This window comes from Phaseolus vulgaris, unplaced genomic scaffold (assembly GCF_000499845.2).
Source record: "Phaseolus vulgaris cultivar G19833 unplaced genomic scaffold, P. vulgaris v2.0 scaffold_29, whole genome shotgun sequence".
In the NCBI taxonomy this organism is placed as follows: Eukaryota; Viridiplantae; Streptophyta; class Magnoliopsida; order Fabales; family Fabaceae; genus Phaseolus; species Phaseolus vulgaris.
This window is the reverse complement of record NW_027174097.1, coordinates 56,957-73,221: the sequence shown is the minus strand read 5'-3', so window position 1 is coordinate 73,221 and position 16,265 is coordinate 56,957. Positions and strand designations below refer to the sequence as shown.

Here is a 16,265-nt window from a genome sequence, read left to right as displayed (position 1 = left end):
AACTAAGTAATTTATTGTTTTAAAATTAATATAAACACACTTATATTATACAGTTGAGTTTGTATAGAACAAATTCTTATATACCTCTTGAATAAACTCTCAATTTACCTTTTTTACGACAATATCTTAACGTATGACTTATACACCTACTTATGGTTATGTTCTATTTTCTTATGGTTATGTTCTATTTTCTTAAAGTATTATTGTGAATGTCATAAACTTTTTATATTGAATTTTTCTCAAACAATATTCAACCTTGTCACTTAATCATTTGGTATTCAATAAATAAAATTAGAACTTTTATGGATGTCCATTACCTTTCTCAACTATTAAGAATTATTAAGAATTTTTGTGAAAGTTAGTTGCTTACAACATGTATGTATTCCACTTGCACTATCCTTTCACTCTTTTTGCACCTCACTCTTACTTTTCTATTGTCATTTTTTATAATCCTCATATAAGAAATTCTTACCAAAACTATATTTTATTCACAATCCCAACAAAATAAAAACATTGAACTAAAAAAAGAACACATTATACTATTTATTATAACATGCACACTCATCTTGTAATAGAACTAGAGAATGTCCAAAATGATAGTGTTATTACTGGTATTTTTCCAAAGACAAAAATGTTGTTATTTTCTATGAAAAATAACTTTTATAATTAAAATTATTTACATTTAAAACCACTCAGCAACATCAATATCAACAATCACACACCTATATTACTGCCACTCCATTTTCTTCCACAAATTATCATGAGAAATTTAACAAAAGAGTGACATTTTTTTTAAAATGACACCTTATTAAAAAGTTTTAAAAAATGAAACAAAATTGAGAAAAACTAAACAATAATAAAATAAATAAGTATATTAAACCTTAATATTAAGTATTGTGACAATATTATTACATTATTAACTAATCATTTATCACATCATAAATGTATTTTATGTTTTTAATTGCTCATTTTTAAAACATTATTTAGTCCTTCAATTTTTTAATTTTTATATTAGTTTGATTTTTGTATATAAATTTTACTTCTAGTTTCAACAATTTTTCTATCTGTCTTAGTTTCTTAGCTATGTTGACCATTTTTTTAGTTTCTCTTATGAAATATCGCAATTATAGTGTGAGAACCACAAGTTTTTCCATAAAAGGATATTTGGTTTGACGTAAAAATAAGACATAAAATATAGTTGGTTTTAGATATTTTTAGAAGCATTGCGTACATACTTTTTTGGCATATAATAATTTTACTAAGATTATGATCCTGCCGGTTGACCTGAGTGCAAGAGTTTTGTCACGTCAAAGGTCTCTCCTCTTGATCAGCTTCGCACCACGTTAGCATTTGCTCCTCACGCCCTAATTCCTCGCAAGAACCTGAAGAAAATAAAGTGGCGCCGCTACGGCCGATCGCGCTCCAACGTTCAAGTCAGTGACGGAATCACCAAAAACTCAGAGAGAATATCTCAACTCAAGGAACCGTGCGCAGTGAATCTCAGTGTACTAGAAGGTATTCTGAAAGCGTACCTCAAAAGTCTGTTAAGTGTTCCTTATATACCTGAGCATTTTCTCTCTCCTGACGGTTACACCTCTGGTCACGTGGCTCACATCCAGCTGTACACGTGTCGCTATCTGGAGCCTCCTCCACTTGAGCGTCACTTCTACTCTTCAAGCCATTTGACTAAGTTACCCATACAAGGAGTAACTTGGTGCACAACTTTCCTTGGAGCGCGACCCCCTTAAGTGGCGAGCACGGGGTGTCACCATGCACACCTTCTCTGTGGTCTCGCTTGCCGCTATCACGATCTGCTTCACTTGCACACCATGCATGTTCTGGGAAACTGTTCCCTTGCCCCGACCTCTGGCTAGGGAATGATCATCTGATAACCTCATCCTCCACTGCTGCGTGACAAGCATATCACTAGTCCCCCGTACTTGTACCCCTTGGAAACCTTAAGCAAGCTTTCTTGATCTTTCGGCGATGTGCCCCTTTCGGCGGTCTCTAACCACCTGATCTCCTAGTACTCACATATGGCGACTATGACGCAACTCTGGTGACCGTTGGTTACACACACTAGAGATCGGAGAACGCCAAGTCAACGATCGACGACTACACAGACTTCCCGATGTACTTCCCTTCTGTCAGCCAGGTGTCCCGTTCAACACGCCTATATTATCGCTTGCTGCCACGTCATCACTCCCGATTACCTGATCGGTACACAAGAGGCGCCCACCGTGGGGCCATGTAAAACGTGTTTCCCATCCACAGCGTGAGTTTCTTGAAGTTTCTGCAGTTCTTGTGTGGTTGTGTGCTGGTGCAACCATTTTCGAAGTTTTTCACCGTTTGTGCGAGTTTTCAATCGGTAAATGGAGGTTTTTACCGTTCGTTCGAGTCTTCGATCGGTGAATCGGGAGTTTTGGTGGAGAAGCAAGAGGTTCGTGTTGAGATTGCGAGTTTCTGTGGAGGTTTGGACATCCGAATCAATCCGTGTTGTTGCGGTTGCGTTCTTGGAAGTTCTTCGAAGTTAAAGAAGTTTTGACCGATTGGTTGCTGGATCGATCGTTCCGCTGGTGAAGGTTCTGGTCGTTGGAGTTTGATCTGTTGGTATTTCATGAGAAAGATGAGAAGTACGCGTCCAAGTCTCGTTGTGCCAACAGCTAAAGAAAGCGCCATTACCATGGCACAAATGATGGAGATCATGCGCGCGTTGCAAGAGAATGTGGAGGCGTCGCGCGTCGAGCAAGCGAAGATGCACGAAGACCTGGTCGCCTCTCAGGCCAGAAACGAGGAACTCAGCAAGGTCACTGAGGAATTGCGTCAAGCTCTTCACGAGCAGAGAGGACGCGCAACCGATGAAGAAGTTACACCGTCATCGCCGCCGCGCGTCTTTCCGATGCCGTTTGCTCAGGCGATCACGGATACGGTGATCCCTGCGAGCGGGTAGCTGTGAAAGCTTCTTTCACCGGCGTGGAGGATCTTGAAGCACATCTCACTGCGTTCCACACGCAGATGATGCTGCCAGGAGGCTCAGACGCAGTTTATTGCAAGATGTTTATGAGCACACTCCAAGGAACAACGCTGGAATGGTTCGTTAGCCTGCCTACAGGTCACATAACCAGTTTCCAGCAGTTCTCAAAGCTTTTCGTCGACCAGTATATCGTGAACAAGACGCCACCTAGGGTGTCTTACGACTTGTTCAACGTAAGGCAATATCAGGGAGAGTCCCTCAGGGACTATCTGAATCGTTTCGGAGCACAGATGGTCTGCTCGCCTGCCAAGGACGAGCAGATGTTGGTATACGCCTTCAAAAAGGGCGTACTGCCTGGACCTTTCAGCGAGGCGCTGATTAGGGGCCACCCTGCCACGTTTGCTGAAGTTCGGCGACTCGCTGTGGCCCACATCGCCGATGAGAGCGAGGTTGCAGAAAAGAGAGGGAACGTGGCTCCTGCTAGGCCACAGGCCCAAACTAGAATTCAGTCGCAGAGGGTGCTGGAGACGGCGGCGGCCAAAAAGGATCAAAGGACTCGCCATCCTTACGATCCAAAGAAAAACAAGGGGAAGGGTCCAGGGCGCCCTAAGGAGTTCAATCGCCCCCCGAGGTACAAGTTCGTCATGGGGTTGGCGGACCTGATCGCCATTCCCAACATAGCTGTCAGGCTTAAGGTGCCTGAGAAAGTCTCAGACAAGGTGTTGGGACCAAAACCGGACGCATGGTGTGAATTCCACCAAAGTTTTGGTCACTCCCTTGATTCGTGCTTGGCCCTGGGTTATCAACTCGACGATTTGGTCAAGAGAGGCTTCTTGAAGGACTACCTGCTGGACAAGAGAACGGGGCAAGCGTCGAGCTCCCAGCCGGCGAGCAGTGAGGGCCAGCAGCATGAGGTGCCCACTCACGGCGAGATCCATACCATAGCTGGAGGTTTCTCAGGGGGTGGATGCACTGCATCACAGAGGAAGAAATATGCAAGGTCTGTGATGGCAGTGGAAACGTTTGAAGATCACTCACCGGATGTGGACATCACGTTCACCAAGGGGGACCTCAGGGACGTTGTGCCTCATGACAACGATCCCATAGTTATCTCGCTAGTCACGGTGGGTGCTGGTGGATCAAGGAAGCTCGGCAGATGTCATGTTCTGGCCGACTTTCAATAAGCTGCAACTACCCCTTGACCAGTTAAGGCCCTATGGAGGATGCTTGTATGGGTTTGTTGGCGACCAGGTGGAGGTCAGGGGGTACATTGAATTGAGAACTACGTTCACGGACGAGGCGACCTCGAGGACGGAGAAGATCAAGTACCTCGTCGTGAATGCCCCATCGGCGTATAACATTCTGTTGGGAAGGCCGACCCTCAACAGAATAGGAGCTGTACCCTCAACAAGGCACATGAAAGTTAAGTTGCCATCAATGGAAGGAGTGGTGATCACCATAAAATCGGACCAAAAGGAGGCAAAGAAATGTTACGAAAATAGCCTCAAGACTAAGAGGTCGGTGAGTTACATCACCACAACGCCGCCTCCCGGTGTGGAGCCCAGACTAACAGAGGGGCGAGTTGTTGACACGGCGATCGGGATGATCACCGAAGGCGATGAGGTCATGATAGACGCCGAGGTGGAGGAAAAGAACGCCGGTCGGGAGGAAGAAGCAAGAAACCGCCCAGAAGAGGCTAGGGAGTCGGGAATCGCCAAGGCGGTGATCGCCAGTGAAACCCGGCCCAAACCCGTCGAGGAGTGACTCGAGAGGGAGATCGGGGGCAAGGTCTTCAAGTTAGGAAGATCTTTGGAAGGTGAGACACAAGACCAGATCGCCAGGGTGATAGAGAGGCATCTGGACGCTTTTGCATGGTCTGCCTCAGACATGCCGGAAATCGATCCCGATTTCTTGTGTCATCACCTAGCGATGGACCCTCAGGTCAGAACAGTGCGGCAGAGAAGAAGAAAGTTCAATGAGGAGAGGAGACAGGCGATTAGGGATGAAACGCAGAAGCTCCTCGCCGCAGGCCATATCAGGGAGGTCCAGTACCCTGAGTGGTTAGCTAATGTCGTGCTGGTAAAGAAGAGCAACGGGAAGTGGCGCATGTGCGTCGACTTCACGGATCTAAACAAGGCTTGTCAGAAGGATTCATACCCATTGCCAAGTATAGATGCCTTGGTCGACAGCGCAGCAGGATGCAAGTTGTTGAGCTTTCTAGACGCCTTCTCAGGGTACAACCAGATAAAGATGCATCCCATGGATGAAGAAAGGACCGCCTTCATGACTGAGAGATCGTGCTACTGCTACAAAGTGATGCCCTTCGGACTGAAGAATGCGGGGGCCACGTACCAAAGGTTGATGGATAAGGTAATCGCACCGATGCTAAGAAGGAATGTGCAGGCGTACATAGATGATATGGTCGTGACTTCGCTAGAAAAAAGCAAGCACATCTCAGATTTGGAGGAGTTGTTTACCACAATCGCCAAGTATAAATTAAAGCTAAATCCCAAGAAGTGCATTTTTGGCGTGGAGGCGGGGAAGTTCCTGGGTTTCCTCTTGACTGAGAGAGGAATTGAGGCAAATCCTGATAAGTGTGCTGCCATCTTGGCGATGAGAAGCCCGGCTACCGTGAAGGAGGTGCAGCAGCTTACAGGTCGGATGGCCGCCCCATCTCGTTTCGTATCAGCTAGTGGAGAGAAAGGTCATCCGTATTTCCAATGCTTGAAGCGAAACAATAGGTTTGTCTGGACGAAGGAATGTGAAGAAGCTTTCGTAAAGCTTAAGGAGTATTTGGCGAGCCCGCCGGTTCTGTGCAAACCTTTGGTGGGAACGCCTCTCAGGTTTTATTTTGCTGTAACTGAGAAGGCGGTGAGTGCAGTACTCGCCCTAGATCAAGATCACACCCAGAAACCTATTTATTTCGTCAGCAAGGTGTTACAAGGACCGGAAGTAAGGTATCAGGCTTTGGAGAAAGCCGCCTTGGCAGTAGTATTCTCGGCGAGGAGGTTGCGCCACTATTTTTAAAGCTTTATGGTGTTGGTGATGACCGACTTGCCTATCCAGAAAGTCTTAAAGAAGCCTGATGTAGCTGGGAGAATGGTGAAGTGGGCAGTGGAACTGTCGGAGTTCGACATCAGATACGAACCCCGAGGACCGATCACGGAGCAGATTTTCGCTGATTTTGTGGTCGAACTCTCTTCGGAAGCAGCTCAGGTTTAGGGGGACGACTTTCGTTGGGTCCTTTCGGTAGATGGGTCGTCCAACCAGCAGGGCAGCGGTGCTGGAGTCATTCTAGAAGGGCCCAACAGCGTGCTGATAGAACAGTCCCTGAGATTCGCCTTCAAAGCCAGCAACAATCAAGCAGAATATGAGGCGTTGATTGCAGGTATCTTGCTGGCCAAGGAGATGGGAGCTAAAGTGTTGGTGGCCAAGAGTGACTCATTGTTGGTCACGGGGCAGGTAACAGGCGAGTTCCAGGCCAAGGACCCACAAATGGCGGCTTACTTGGAGTATGTGCAGGAGTTGAAGGGTTCCTTTGTCTCATTTGAGGTGGTGCATGTACCCAAAGAGCAAAATGCCCGAGCTGACTTGCTGGTCAAGCTCGCCAGTTTGGGCAAGGGGGGTAGGCAGAGGACAGTTATCCAAGAAACTCTGAAGACGCCTAGAGCATTTGTGGCAGACCACCAGGTTCTTCAGATAAGTAAGTCGACGGAGAAAGTGGCGAGGAGTCACAGGTCCTTGACCCAGGAGACCTTGAGAACGCCGAGGATAAGAGCGTGCCCAGGGGAAAGGGGGAACATAGCACAGGTCTGCGCTACGCATAGGCCAGACACGTGGATAACGCAATACCAGCGCTGCCTAGCAGATGGCATTCTCCCGCTGGATCCGATGGAGGCTAGGAAGATAAAGAAGAACTCTAACAAGTTCACCCTGATCGACGGCGAGCTGTTCAGGTTTGGGTTTACACACCCACTTCTAGTATGTGTGCACGGAGAGAAATGCACAAGAATTATGGCCGAGCTCCATGAAGGTATATGTGGGAGTCACATCGGGGGTCGAGCTCTGGCTGCAAGAGCTCTCCGTGCAGGTTATTACTGGCCAACGATGAGGGAGGACTGCAAGAAGTATGCTCAATGTTGCAAGCAATGTCAGCAACACGCCGATTGGCACAAGGCACCTCTAGAAAAGCTAAAGTCAATTTACAGCCCTTGGCCGTTTCATACTTGGGGAATTGACATTCTGGAACCCTTCCCATTGGCGGTCAGGCAGATGAAGTACTTGGTAGTGGCGATTGAATACTTCACCAAGTGGATCGAAGCGGAGCCAGTAGCCCAGATCACCGCACATAAGATCGAAAGCTTTGTATGGAAGAACATCGTGTGCCGGTTTGGTGTGCCTAAACGCCTGGTGTCGGACAATGGGACTCAGTTTGCAAGTCACCTGTTGAAGAAGCTGTGCGAAGAGGTGGGAATACAGCAGGTGTTTGCATCCGTTGAGCACCCACAGACGAATGGCCAAGTGGAGTCTGCCAATCGGGTGTTGCTGAGAGGTTTAAAGAGAAGACTAGAGAAAGCTAAGGGATCAGGGGCTGAAGAGGTACCCCGCATAGTTTGGGCGTACCATACCACTGAACAGTCAGGAACCCACGAGACCCCGTTTAGCTTGGTTTATGGATGTGATGCGATGATTCCAGTTGAAATCCAGGAAAGCTCGCCGAGATTCCAGAACTTTGTGGCGGAAGACTCGAACGAAGAAAGAAGAATGAATCTGGATTTACTAGATGAGGTCAGGGAGGAGGCGAGAGTGAAGGCCGAATCGGTAAAGAGGAGGATTGAGCGAAGGTATAACTCTAAGGTAATGCCAAGGCAGTTTAGAGGAGGCGACCTGGTGATGAGGAAGGCCCATCAGTACGAGATGGAGAACAAGTTATCGCCTAAGTGGACGGGACCGTTCAGAATAACCGAGGTGCTCGGGAACGGCGCCTACCGCTTAGAGACGTTAGAAGGAGGGGCGATTCATCGCACTTGGAACGCCACACATCTCAAATTGTATTACAGTTAAAGCCTTGTAAGTAAAGACGAACATGAAGAGATTTACATGCTTTCTGTTAAAACAGTTTCGAGGGGGCACTCTTTTTTCCCTAAGGAGGGTTTTTAATGAGGCCACCCAATAAAGAAGAGTTTTCAAGTTTGAAGTTTCTGAGATTGCATGTTAAAACATAGTTAAAAGTTTTAAAGTCCCCGTCGTCTTTCGGCGATCGGCGGCAATAGTTAAAAAGTTTAAAAGACCTCATCGTCTTTCGGCGATTGGAGGCACCAGTGATGATTAAAGACCTCAATGCTCTCGTGCGTCTTGAGGCAAGAGAAGAAGTCCTCCTCGCCTTTGAGCGAGTGCAGGCAAGAACAGAGGAAGTCCTCCTCGCCCTTGAGCGAGTGCAGGCGAGAACAGAGGAAGTCCTCCTCGCCTTTGAGCGAGTGCAGGCAAGAACAGAAGAAGTCCTCCTCGCCTTTGAGCGAGTGCAGGCGAGAACAGGTTAACAGTCCTCAGTGCATCCAGGGGGGAGGAGATGCACACCCCGGGCAAGTTGAGGCACTAGAGAAAGCCCTTCTCACCTCAGAGTGAGTTCAGGCAAGATGAAACTGGAAGGCCAAGGGTGTTCATGACCTTAAACGGCGGGAAGGGAAGGTTGATGGAAAACGCCTTTTCCCCTTTAAGTGAAACATCAATATTGACCCAGTAAGATCGGATAAAACTTCTACGCCTGCGAGCGGTGTGAAGATGGATAAAATCCTTCCCGTCTTGAACGGGTTCAGGTACGGCGTGAAGGGTGGAAGAAGTTGAAAGAGAACAGAGGTAGGTTCGTAAAGAACACCTCACTACCCATATCATTGTTCTAAAACTCAGATGAGGGAACCATGATCAGGTTATACAAAGAAGGGTGACATCGCCAGAACCCAATGGCGATGACAGACGAAACGTGAACTTCACTTGGCAGATCAGGTAAGCAGTGTTTAGAATATTAAATTGAGTTAAAAACCTGTTGCCTAGCAAGTGACTTTGCGGTAAGGTATGTTGCCTTCAGTTCACGAGTTTTATTGAATATCATCGCCGAAGTGTTGGTAATTGCTCAAATTTACTTTGTGATCCGATTGGTCATCGGTAGTCGATGACGTCAGCAGCAGAGGACCACGTGGACCACTCGCAGGGTGACACGTGGACCAAGTGACAGAGAGATCAAGGAGACGATCGCCAAGAGCGGTGATCGGGGGTCAGTAACCAAGTGACCATCGACAGATCAGGCGGCAGAGAGGTCAGGGGACAGATCACCCAGAACGGTGATCGGTGGTCAGTAGCCAAGTGGCCACCAACAGACCAGTTCCCAGACTCACGCCTGGGGGTAGAACGCGAGAAGTAAATGGAGCACTGATCAGTCATCGGGTGCATTGTCATCGGGGTCTCGTGTTACACGCAGTTAAACTGGGATTGAGGTTCCCAGCGAGAGCGTTACGCATGAACCTCGCATGAGCACATCCCAGGGAATCATGCACGAGAGTGGCCTGAGGGAACTAGTAAACCAGTCAGTGATTGGTGATTCCCTCAACCCATTACGTGCGTGACACCGTGTAGGGTAAGCCGTTTACGCAGGGAGCAACGTCTGGTGAGTGTGCCTAGACCAGCCACACCTGGCGTTCTCCTGAGAGTATGCGATTTACCCAGATGGAAGAAATATCCTAAGTTACTCTGCAAGGGCGTAACTTAGGCACACAAGAGAAGTGCTAGAGCCCTTCCAGTAAGTGACACGTGTGTGGTTAGATGTGAGTCGCATGCCTCCACGTGTCATCATCTGAGAGGGGTGTGGTCCAGATAAAGGTGCACTCCGTACCGCTAAAGGTACAGACAAGCGCAGCCAAGCGCAGAGACGCGCGGACACGCACAGACACCCACACTCTACTGATTCTGAAGGTACATTGTCTCAGAAAAGCTTAACAGGGTTCTGACACATGCCAAAAAAGCATAACAGAATTTTGTTATGCCCAGAAGCAGAGAGAGAGACATAAAAAGAGAATCAGGGAGAGATTGAGGGGAGGAGAAAAATTAGAGAGCAAAAGTTTTTTACACACACTTCTAGTTTTCTCATTTGGTGGTTCTGTGGTCTAACTTGATCGTCGGAGTGCAAACGGCCGCTAGAGGCGCCGTCTGTGTGTTTTGCAGGTCACGTTTGGAGCATCAAGAGAAGGTTCTGAGGGTGACTTTGCAGAGAACGCAGTCGCGTAGACGGGACAGAGAGTGCTACAAAGCGATTCCTCCGCGTTCGAGTTGCCGGCAGGATCACTTTGAGTTAACAGTTTGCTAAGTTTGTTATAAGATCAACAGTTTACTCGAGTTAAAAGCAATATGTGAAGGGAAGTTCAAGTATTGCTGAGTTAATTCGTTTGAGTAAGTTTCACCAGTTACGCTGGTTAACCACACAGCGAATAGAGGCATATAAGGCGAAATAGAAAAACAACATCCCAGAAATGGAAGTTACATAAGCAGCGTCAATTCAAGTTTGTACACAGATATAAACAGTTACATAAGCAGTGTCATTACAGATAAAAGGTTTACAAAGAAGAGGTGATGGGGGAAGGTAGTTAGTCTTCAGGGGGCACGATCTTCCCGTCCACCACGTCGTTACAGATTGACAGCATGGAGAGGTCGAGCTAAGGGTATTGGCATGCTATTTGCTCCAGAGCAGCGTCAAACCCGGCGGAGAGGACTTGAGCAGCGCTCTGCTCGAGCTCATGTATTTGCTTCTTCGGTTCTTCCTTCTCCTCATGAGTTCGAGCGAGTTCTTCAGCAGCTTTTTTGCTTGTCCCGAGTCTGGGCCAGCTCTGCAGCAATCTTTTTGGTCTCCTCACGAGCTTCGGCGAGCTCAGCAAGAGCCTTGTCCCTTTCCTTCTCGACCTTCCCTAGGAGGATCTCCCTATCTGCTGATCTCTTCTCAAGTTTCTCCACCATGGAAACTTCAGCCTTTCGTGCGGCCTCCATATTTGCCACCTTGACCCTGTATGGAACCAACTTACTCTCCAGGTCAATTTTCTCTTGAAGCTGGGTGTGCAGTTTTTGGCGCAGATCGGAGGCTTCCTTGCGTGTGTTCCTTAGCTCGGCATCCATTGCGTCCTCCAGCCTTGAATGTTCGATCTCCACCATCATCAGATTGCAAGAGAGTTTTTCAGCCTCAGCCCTTATCATAAGGTGTGACTCCTTGAGCGCGGAGTTCTCCTCTTGGAGCTTCTTGAGTGAATCCTTCACAGCTCTTGATACGAGCAAAGGAAGATCTTCCCGTGGTTTTCAGTTGGGCTGTGAAGGGTCCCAAGGTCTCTTCGAAGGAAGCTGGGAGGCTTGAGGCTGATGCTGGAGGCACTGGTGGGGTCTGATGTTGACTTTCACCACCACCCTCTTGAGCTTGTAAAGCAAGGGGGGCTTCTAGGCGTGGCGGTGAGGTCGGAGATTCTGTTATAAGTATTGGCGAAACCTGAGCGCCCTCATCTTCTCCTAATGCGGCCCCTGCGATGGATGTGGTCGAAGGAGGACCCTCTCCGACAGATACAAACGGTGTTGAGGCGCTTGGAGGGTTACCTTTTTATGATCGGATGAACGCTGAAGAAAGTTGAAGATTGAGAGAGACGAGAAGTTTCATGGTTCGCAGAGAAAGCGTGAGGAATGCTTGAGGATGAAGAAAGATGATGAAACAGTGAATAGCGCGAAGGGTTTAAGGGTTTCGAACGTTGTAGGAAGCGCAAACGACGATTAAAAGCGACCGTTGATGAAGCCACGTGTCGTTTGATTAAAGAGGGGGTTGGTGGAGCGTCAGAGAAGCAAAGGGTACGAACGTACGGAAATCCGTACAGGCGCCACGTAGATCGACGATGATTTGACTTCTTAGTCTTTTCGCTGGTCAAGTCTCAGCTTAAGACTGGGGGGCTTGTGTACCGATCAGGTAATCGGGAGTGATGACGTGGCAGCAAGCGATAATATAGGCGTGTTGAACGGGACACCTGGCTGACAGAAGGGAAGTACATCGGGAAGTCTGTGTAGTCATCGATCGTTGACTTGGCGTTCTCCGATCTCTAGTGTGTGTAACCAGCGGTCACCAGAGTTGCGTCATAGTCGCCATATGTGAGTACTAGGAGATCAGGTGGTTAGAGACCGCCGAAAGGGGCACATCGCCGAAAGATCAGGAAAGCTTGCTTAAGGTTTCCAAGGGGTACAAGTACGGGGGACTAGTGATATGCTTGTCACGCAGCAGTGGAGGATGAGGTTATCAGATGATCATTCCCTAGCCAGAGGTCGGGGCAAGGGAACAGTTTCCCAGAACATGCATGGTGTGCAAGTGAAGCAGATCGTGATAGCGACAGGCGAGACCACAGAGAAGGTGTGCATGGTGACACCCCGTGCTCGCCACTTAAGGGGGTCGCGCTCCAAGGAAAGTTGTGCACCAAGTTACTCCTTGTATGGGTAACTTAGTCAAATGGCTTGAAGAGTAGAAGTGACGCTCAAGTGGAGGAGGCTCCAGATAGTGACACGTGTACAGCTGGATGTAAGCCACGTGTCCAGAGGTGTAACCGTCAGGAGAGAGAAAATGCTCAGGTATATAAGGAACACTTAACAGACTTTTGAGGTACGCTTTCAGAATACCTTCTAGTACACTGAGATTCACGGTGCACGGTTCCTTGAGTTGAGATATTCTCTCTGAGTTTTTGGTGATTTTGTCACTGACTTGAGCGTCGGAGCGCGATCTGCCGCAGCGGCGCCACTTTGTTTTCTTCAGGTTCTTGCGAGGAATTAGGGCGTGAGGAGCAAAGGCTAACGTGGTGCGAAGCTGATCAAGAGGAGAAACCTTTGACGTGGCAAGACTCTTGCACTCTGGTCAACCGGCAGGATCAGATTATTTAATTGAGTTATTATTAAGGAAATAATAATTATCAAATTATACACCATTATTGTGTGCAATTATTGTATGATATTATGCGATATTGTACACAATTATATGTAATTAATTTAATGATTATAGAATTCATGATTAGTGGATCCCTTTCTAATTAGATTGTAATTTGGAGAGAGAAAGTCGTCATACACTACTATATATTTGCTATACATTGAGTGATGTAAATACACACAAGAGAATAATAAATATATATTTTTCTTACCATTTTCTTATATGGTATCAGAACACCGATCTTGGTGCTCTGATAGCCTCTCCATTTTTATCCCCTAAATAAGAGATCATGTCTGACAAAGAAGGCATCAGTAACGCCGCCAAGTCGGCTGCCATGGATCCAACCAATCCCTACTATGTTCATCATTTAGACCAACCAGGACACATGTTGGTGTCGACCAAATTGAACGGCGCCAATTATCAATCCTGGAAGACAACAATGATACATGCACTCACGGCGAAGAAGAAACTGGGATTTGTTGACAATACCATAGAAATGTCATCACAAGAAAAAGACCCATCCCAATTCGAATTGTGAAATCAATGTAATTCCATGATTCTTTCATGGTTAAGTCACTCCATCGAGGCAGAGATAGCAGCAGGGGTAATTCACGCGAAGACCGCCCGTCAAGTTTGGGAAGATCTCCGCGACCAGTTCGGACAGAAGAATGCGCCAGCCATTTTTCAAATTCAAAAGGCAATAGCAACCATGTTCCAAGGTACGATGTCAGTGGCTTCATACTACATCAAACTCAAAACGTTGTGAGATGAACTCGAGCTATATCGTTCACCCATAGTTTGTAATCAAACAAAGGAGCACCAGATCGAGAAGGAAGAAGATAAACTGATGTAATTCCTCATGGGGTTGAATGATTCGTTCAAAACAATCAGGTCCAATATTCTCATCATGAATCCTCTACCAAATTTCCGACAAGCATACTCTTTGATTGTACAAGAAGAGACACAACAACAGATGAATTTGGATCCTGGCGCGAATTTTTCAATCGCAGCATCAGTACTGGGTCGATCTACCAATTGGAAGCAATCAAAAGGTAAGACCTGTGAACACTGTAACAAACCAAGTCATACCATAGACAAATGTCGTACTTTGAAATTTCATTGCACATACTGTGATAAAAGAGGACACACGGAAGATGGGTGTCGCATAAAAAATGGGACGTGGAACTCCAATGGGCGTCATGGCCAGCAACAACGAATAAAAAATAACCCCAAAAGCTCTCATTCATCAACAACAAACATGGTAGATTCCTCTTCATTACCACATGACAGCAATGAGTCTGATATACAAGGGTTCACTGCCGAGCAAATTCATCAATTGGCAAAGGTTGTTTACTCGCTCAACAATAATGGTAAAAGTGAAGCGTTTATAAATGTTGCAGGTCTATTTGCTCATAACTCGTCTATTAATTCTGCTTTTACAAAACCATGGATTTTGGATAGCGAAGCAACCGATCACATTGCATCTGATTCACAATTTTTCACACACATTACATCATCATTTATTTCAAATGTTAATCTTCCCACAGGCTCAACTGCGACCATCTCATCTACAGGCACGATTAAATTCAATGATAATATCACTCTCAAAGATGTTTTTCCTTCTTTTAATTTAAATCTCATGTCTGTTAGTAAGATAACCAGTGCACTAAATTGTTGTGTCGTTCTTTTTCCACATGGTTGCATCTTGCAGGACTTGGCCACAGGGAGGATGATTGGCTCATGTAAACAATACGCAGGTTTATACTACATGTCTCCTCTTCCAAACCAAGCCCACGCACCTCAAATTTCGACCGACCCTGATTTATGGCACAAGCGCCTCGGACATCCTTCTCTGGCAACTTGCATCTTCATTACTACCTATCAATAAAAATCTCATTTCCATTCATAATAATTGTAGTGTTTGTCCCAAAGCCAAACAGACAAGGCTACCCTTTCCTTTAAGCACAATAAAATCTCATTCTCCATTTAATTTATTGCATTGTGGTATTTGGGGTCCTCATAAAACCCCAACTCATTTTGGAAAACGTTTTTTTTCTCTCACTATAATCAATGAATATACTAGATGTACTTGGCTATTTCTTATGAATCACAAATCTGAAACCCAACATCTCTTAGAGTCATTCATTACATTTGCACAAAATCAATTTCAGGCATCTATTAAAACCATCCGCGTTGACAACGGATTGAAATTTATTTCAATGTATGATTTTTTTCTCAAAAAGGGTATTGAATGTCAACGCACTTGCGTCTACACTCCTCAACAAAATGGAGTAGTAGAACGCAAACATAGACACGTTTTAAACACAACACGAGCCCTCCTATTTCAGTCCAATTTACCATTAGAATTTTGGGGAGAATGCGTTTTAACTGCCACATATATCATTAATTGTTTGCCATCATCTTTACTAAAAAATAAATCACCTTTTCAGCTACTATATAATCAACCACCTTCACCTTCTCACCTAAAAACTTTTGGTTGCCTCTGTTACGCAACTATTGTTTCACCTAAGCAAAAATTTGATCTGCGCACCCGAAAATGCATCTTCATTGGTTATCCTCACAGTAAAAAAGCATACAAATTATTTGATATAGATGCAGGTACTTTTTTTACAAGTCAGGATGTCACCTTCCATGAAAGTGTTTTCCCATTCTGTCAACACTCTCAAACACAATCCTCACATCCATTACCAGATATTTTACCCGCCATTGACATTGACTTACCCACAACTGTCCAACATTCCCTTGATCCACCATCTTCTCCTACTGAACCTCCAGCAGATCAACCTTCTTCTCCCACTCCAGGAAGTCCTGCACCCATTACCGAACCTTCTCCAGCCAACCTTCCTATTCGACGATCAAGTCGCACATCAACCCCACCTTCCTGGCTTTAAGACTACGTAACGAAATCCCAAGCCAATCATTCGACCACTGTCCAAGACCGGTTGAATGGAACCAGGTATCCTATGCATCATTTTCTTTCTAATTCACGATTTTCTTCTACACATAGTGCATATCTTGCTAATATTATAGCAACTAAAGAACCTCACACTTATGCTAAAGCTATCCTTGATAAAAATTGACAAAAAGCAATGGACGAAGAGTTTTCCGCCTTGCAGCTAAATCAAACGTGGACCTTGACATCGTTACCCGCTAGGCAGAAACCCATCGGATGCAAATGGTTCTATAAAATAAAGTACAACTCAGATGGTAGCATCGACAGATATAAGGCACGCCTTGTCGCAAAGGGGTACACTCAGATTGAAGGTGTTGACACCAACAAAAAAATTA

At 46.1% G+C, this 16,265-nt stretch overlaps 1 protein-coding gene across 1 annotated transcript; it reads left to right on the top strand.

The window, feature by feature from the left end:
* The first annotated feature begins 3,015 nt into the window (after positions 1-3,015).
* LOC137817304 (uncharacterized) lies at positions 3,016-4,953 on the top strand. Its single transcript, XM_068620557.1, has 2 exons — positions 3,016-3,974; positions 4,860-4,953. Exons 1-2 carry the CDS (start codon positions 3,016-3,018, stop codon positions 4,951-4,953), a joined length of 1,053 nt encoding a protein of 350 aa, XP_068476658.1.
* The last annotated feature ends 11,312 nt before the right edge of the window (positions 4,954-16,265 follow it).

Bases quoted from the DNA above. Each gene is read 5' to 3' on its own strand.
- LOC137817304 (XM_068620557.1), top strand. From the start codon at position 3,016: ATGATGCTGCCAGGAGGCTCAGACGCAGTTTATTGCAAGATGTTTATG. The intron at 3,975-4,859 runs GTCTGTGATGGC...GGTCTGCCTCAG, and splicing joins CAGAGGAAGAAATATGCAAG to ACATGCCGGAAATCGATCCC.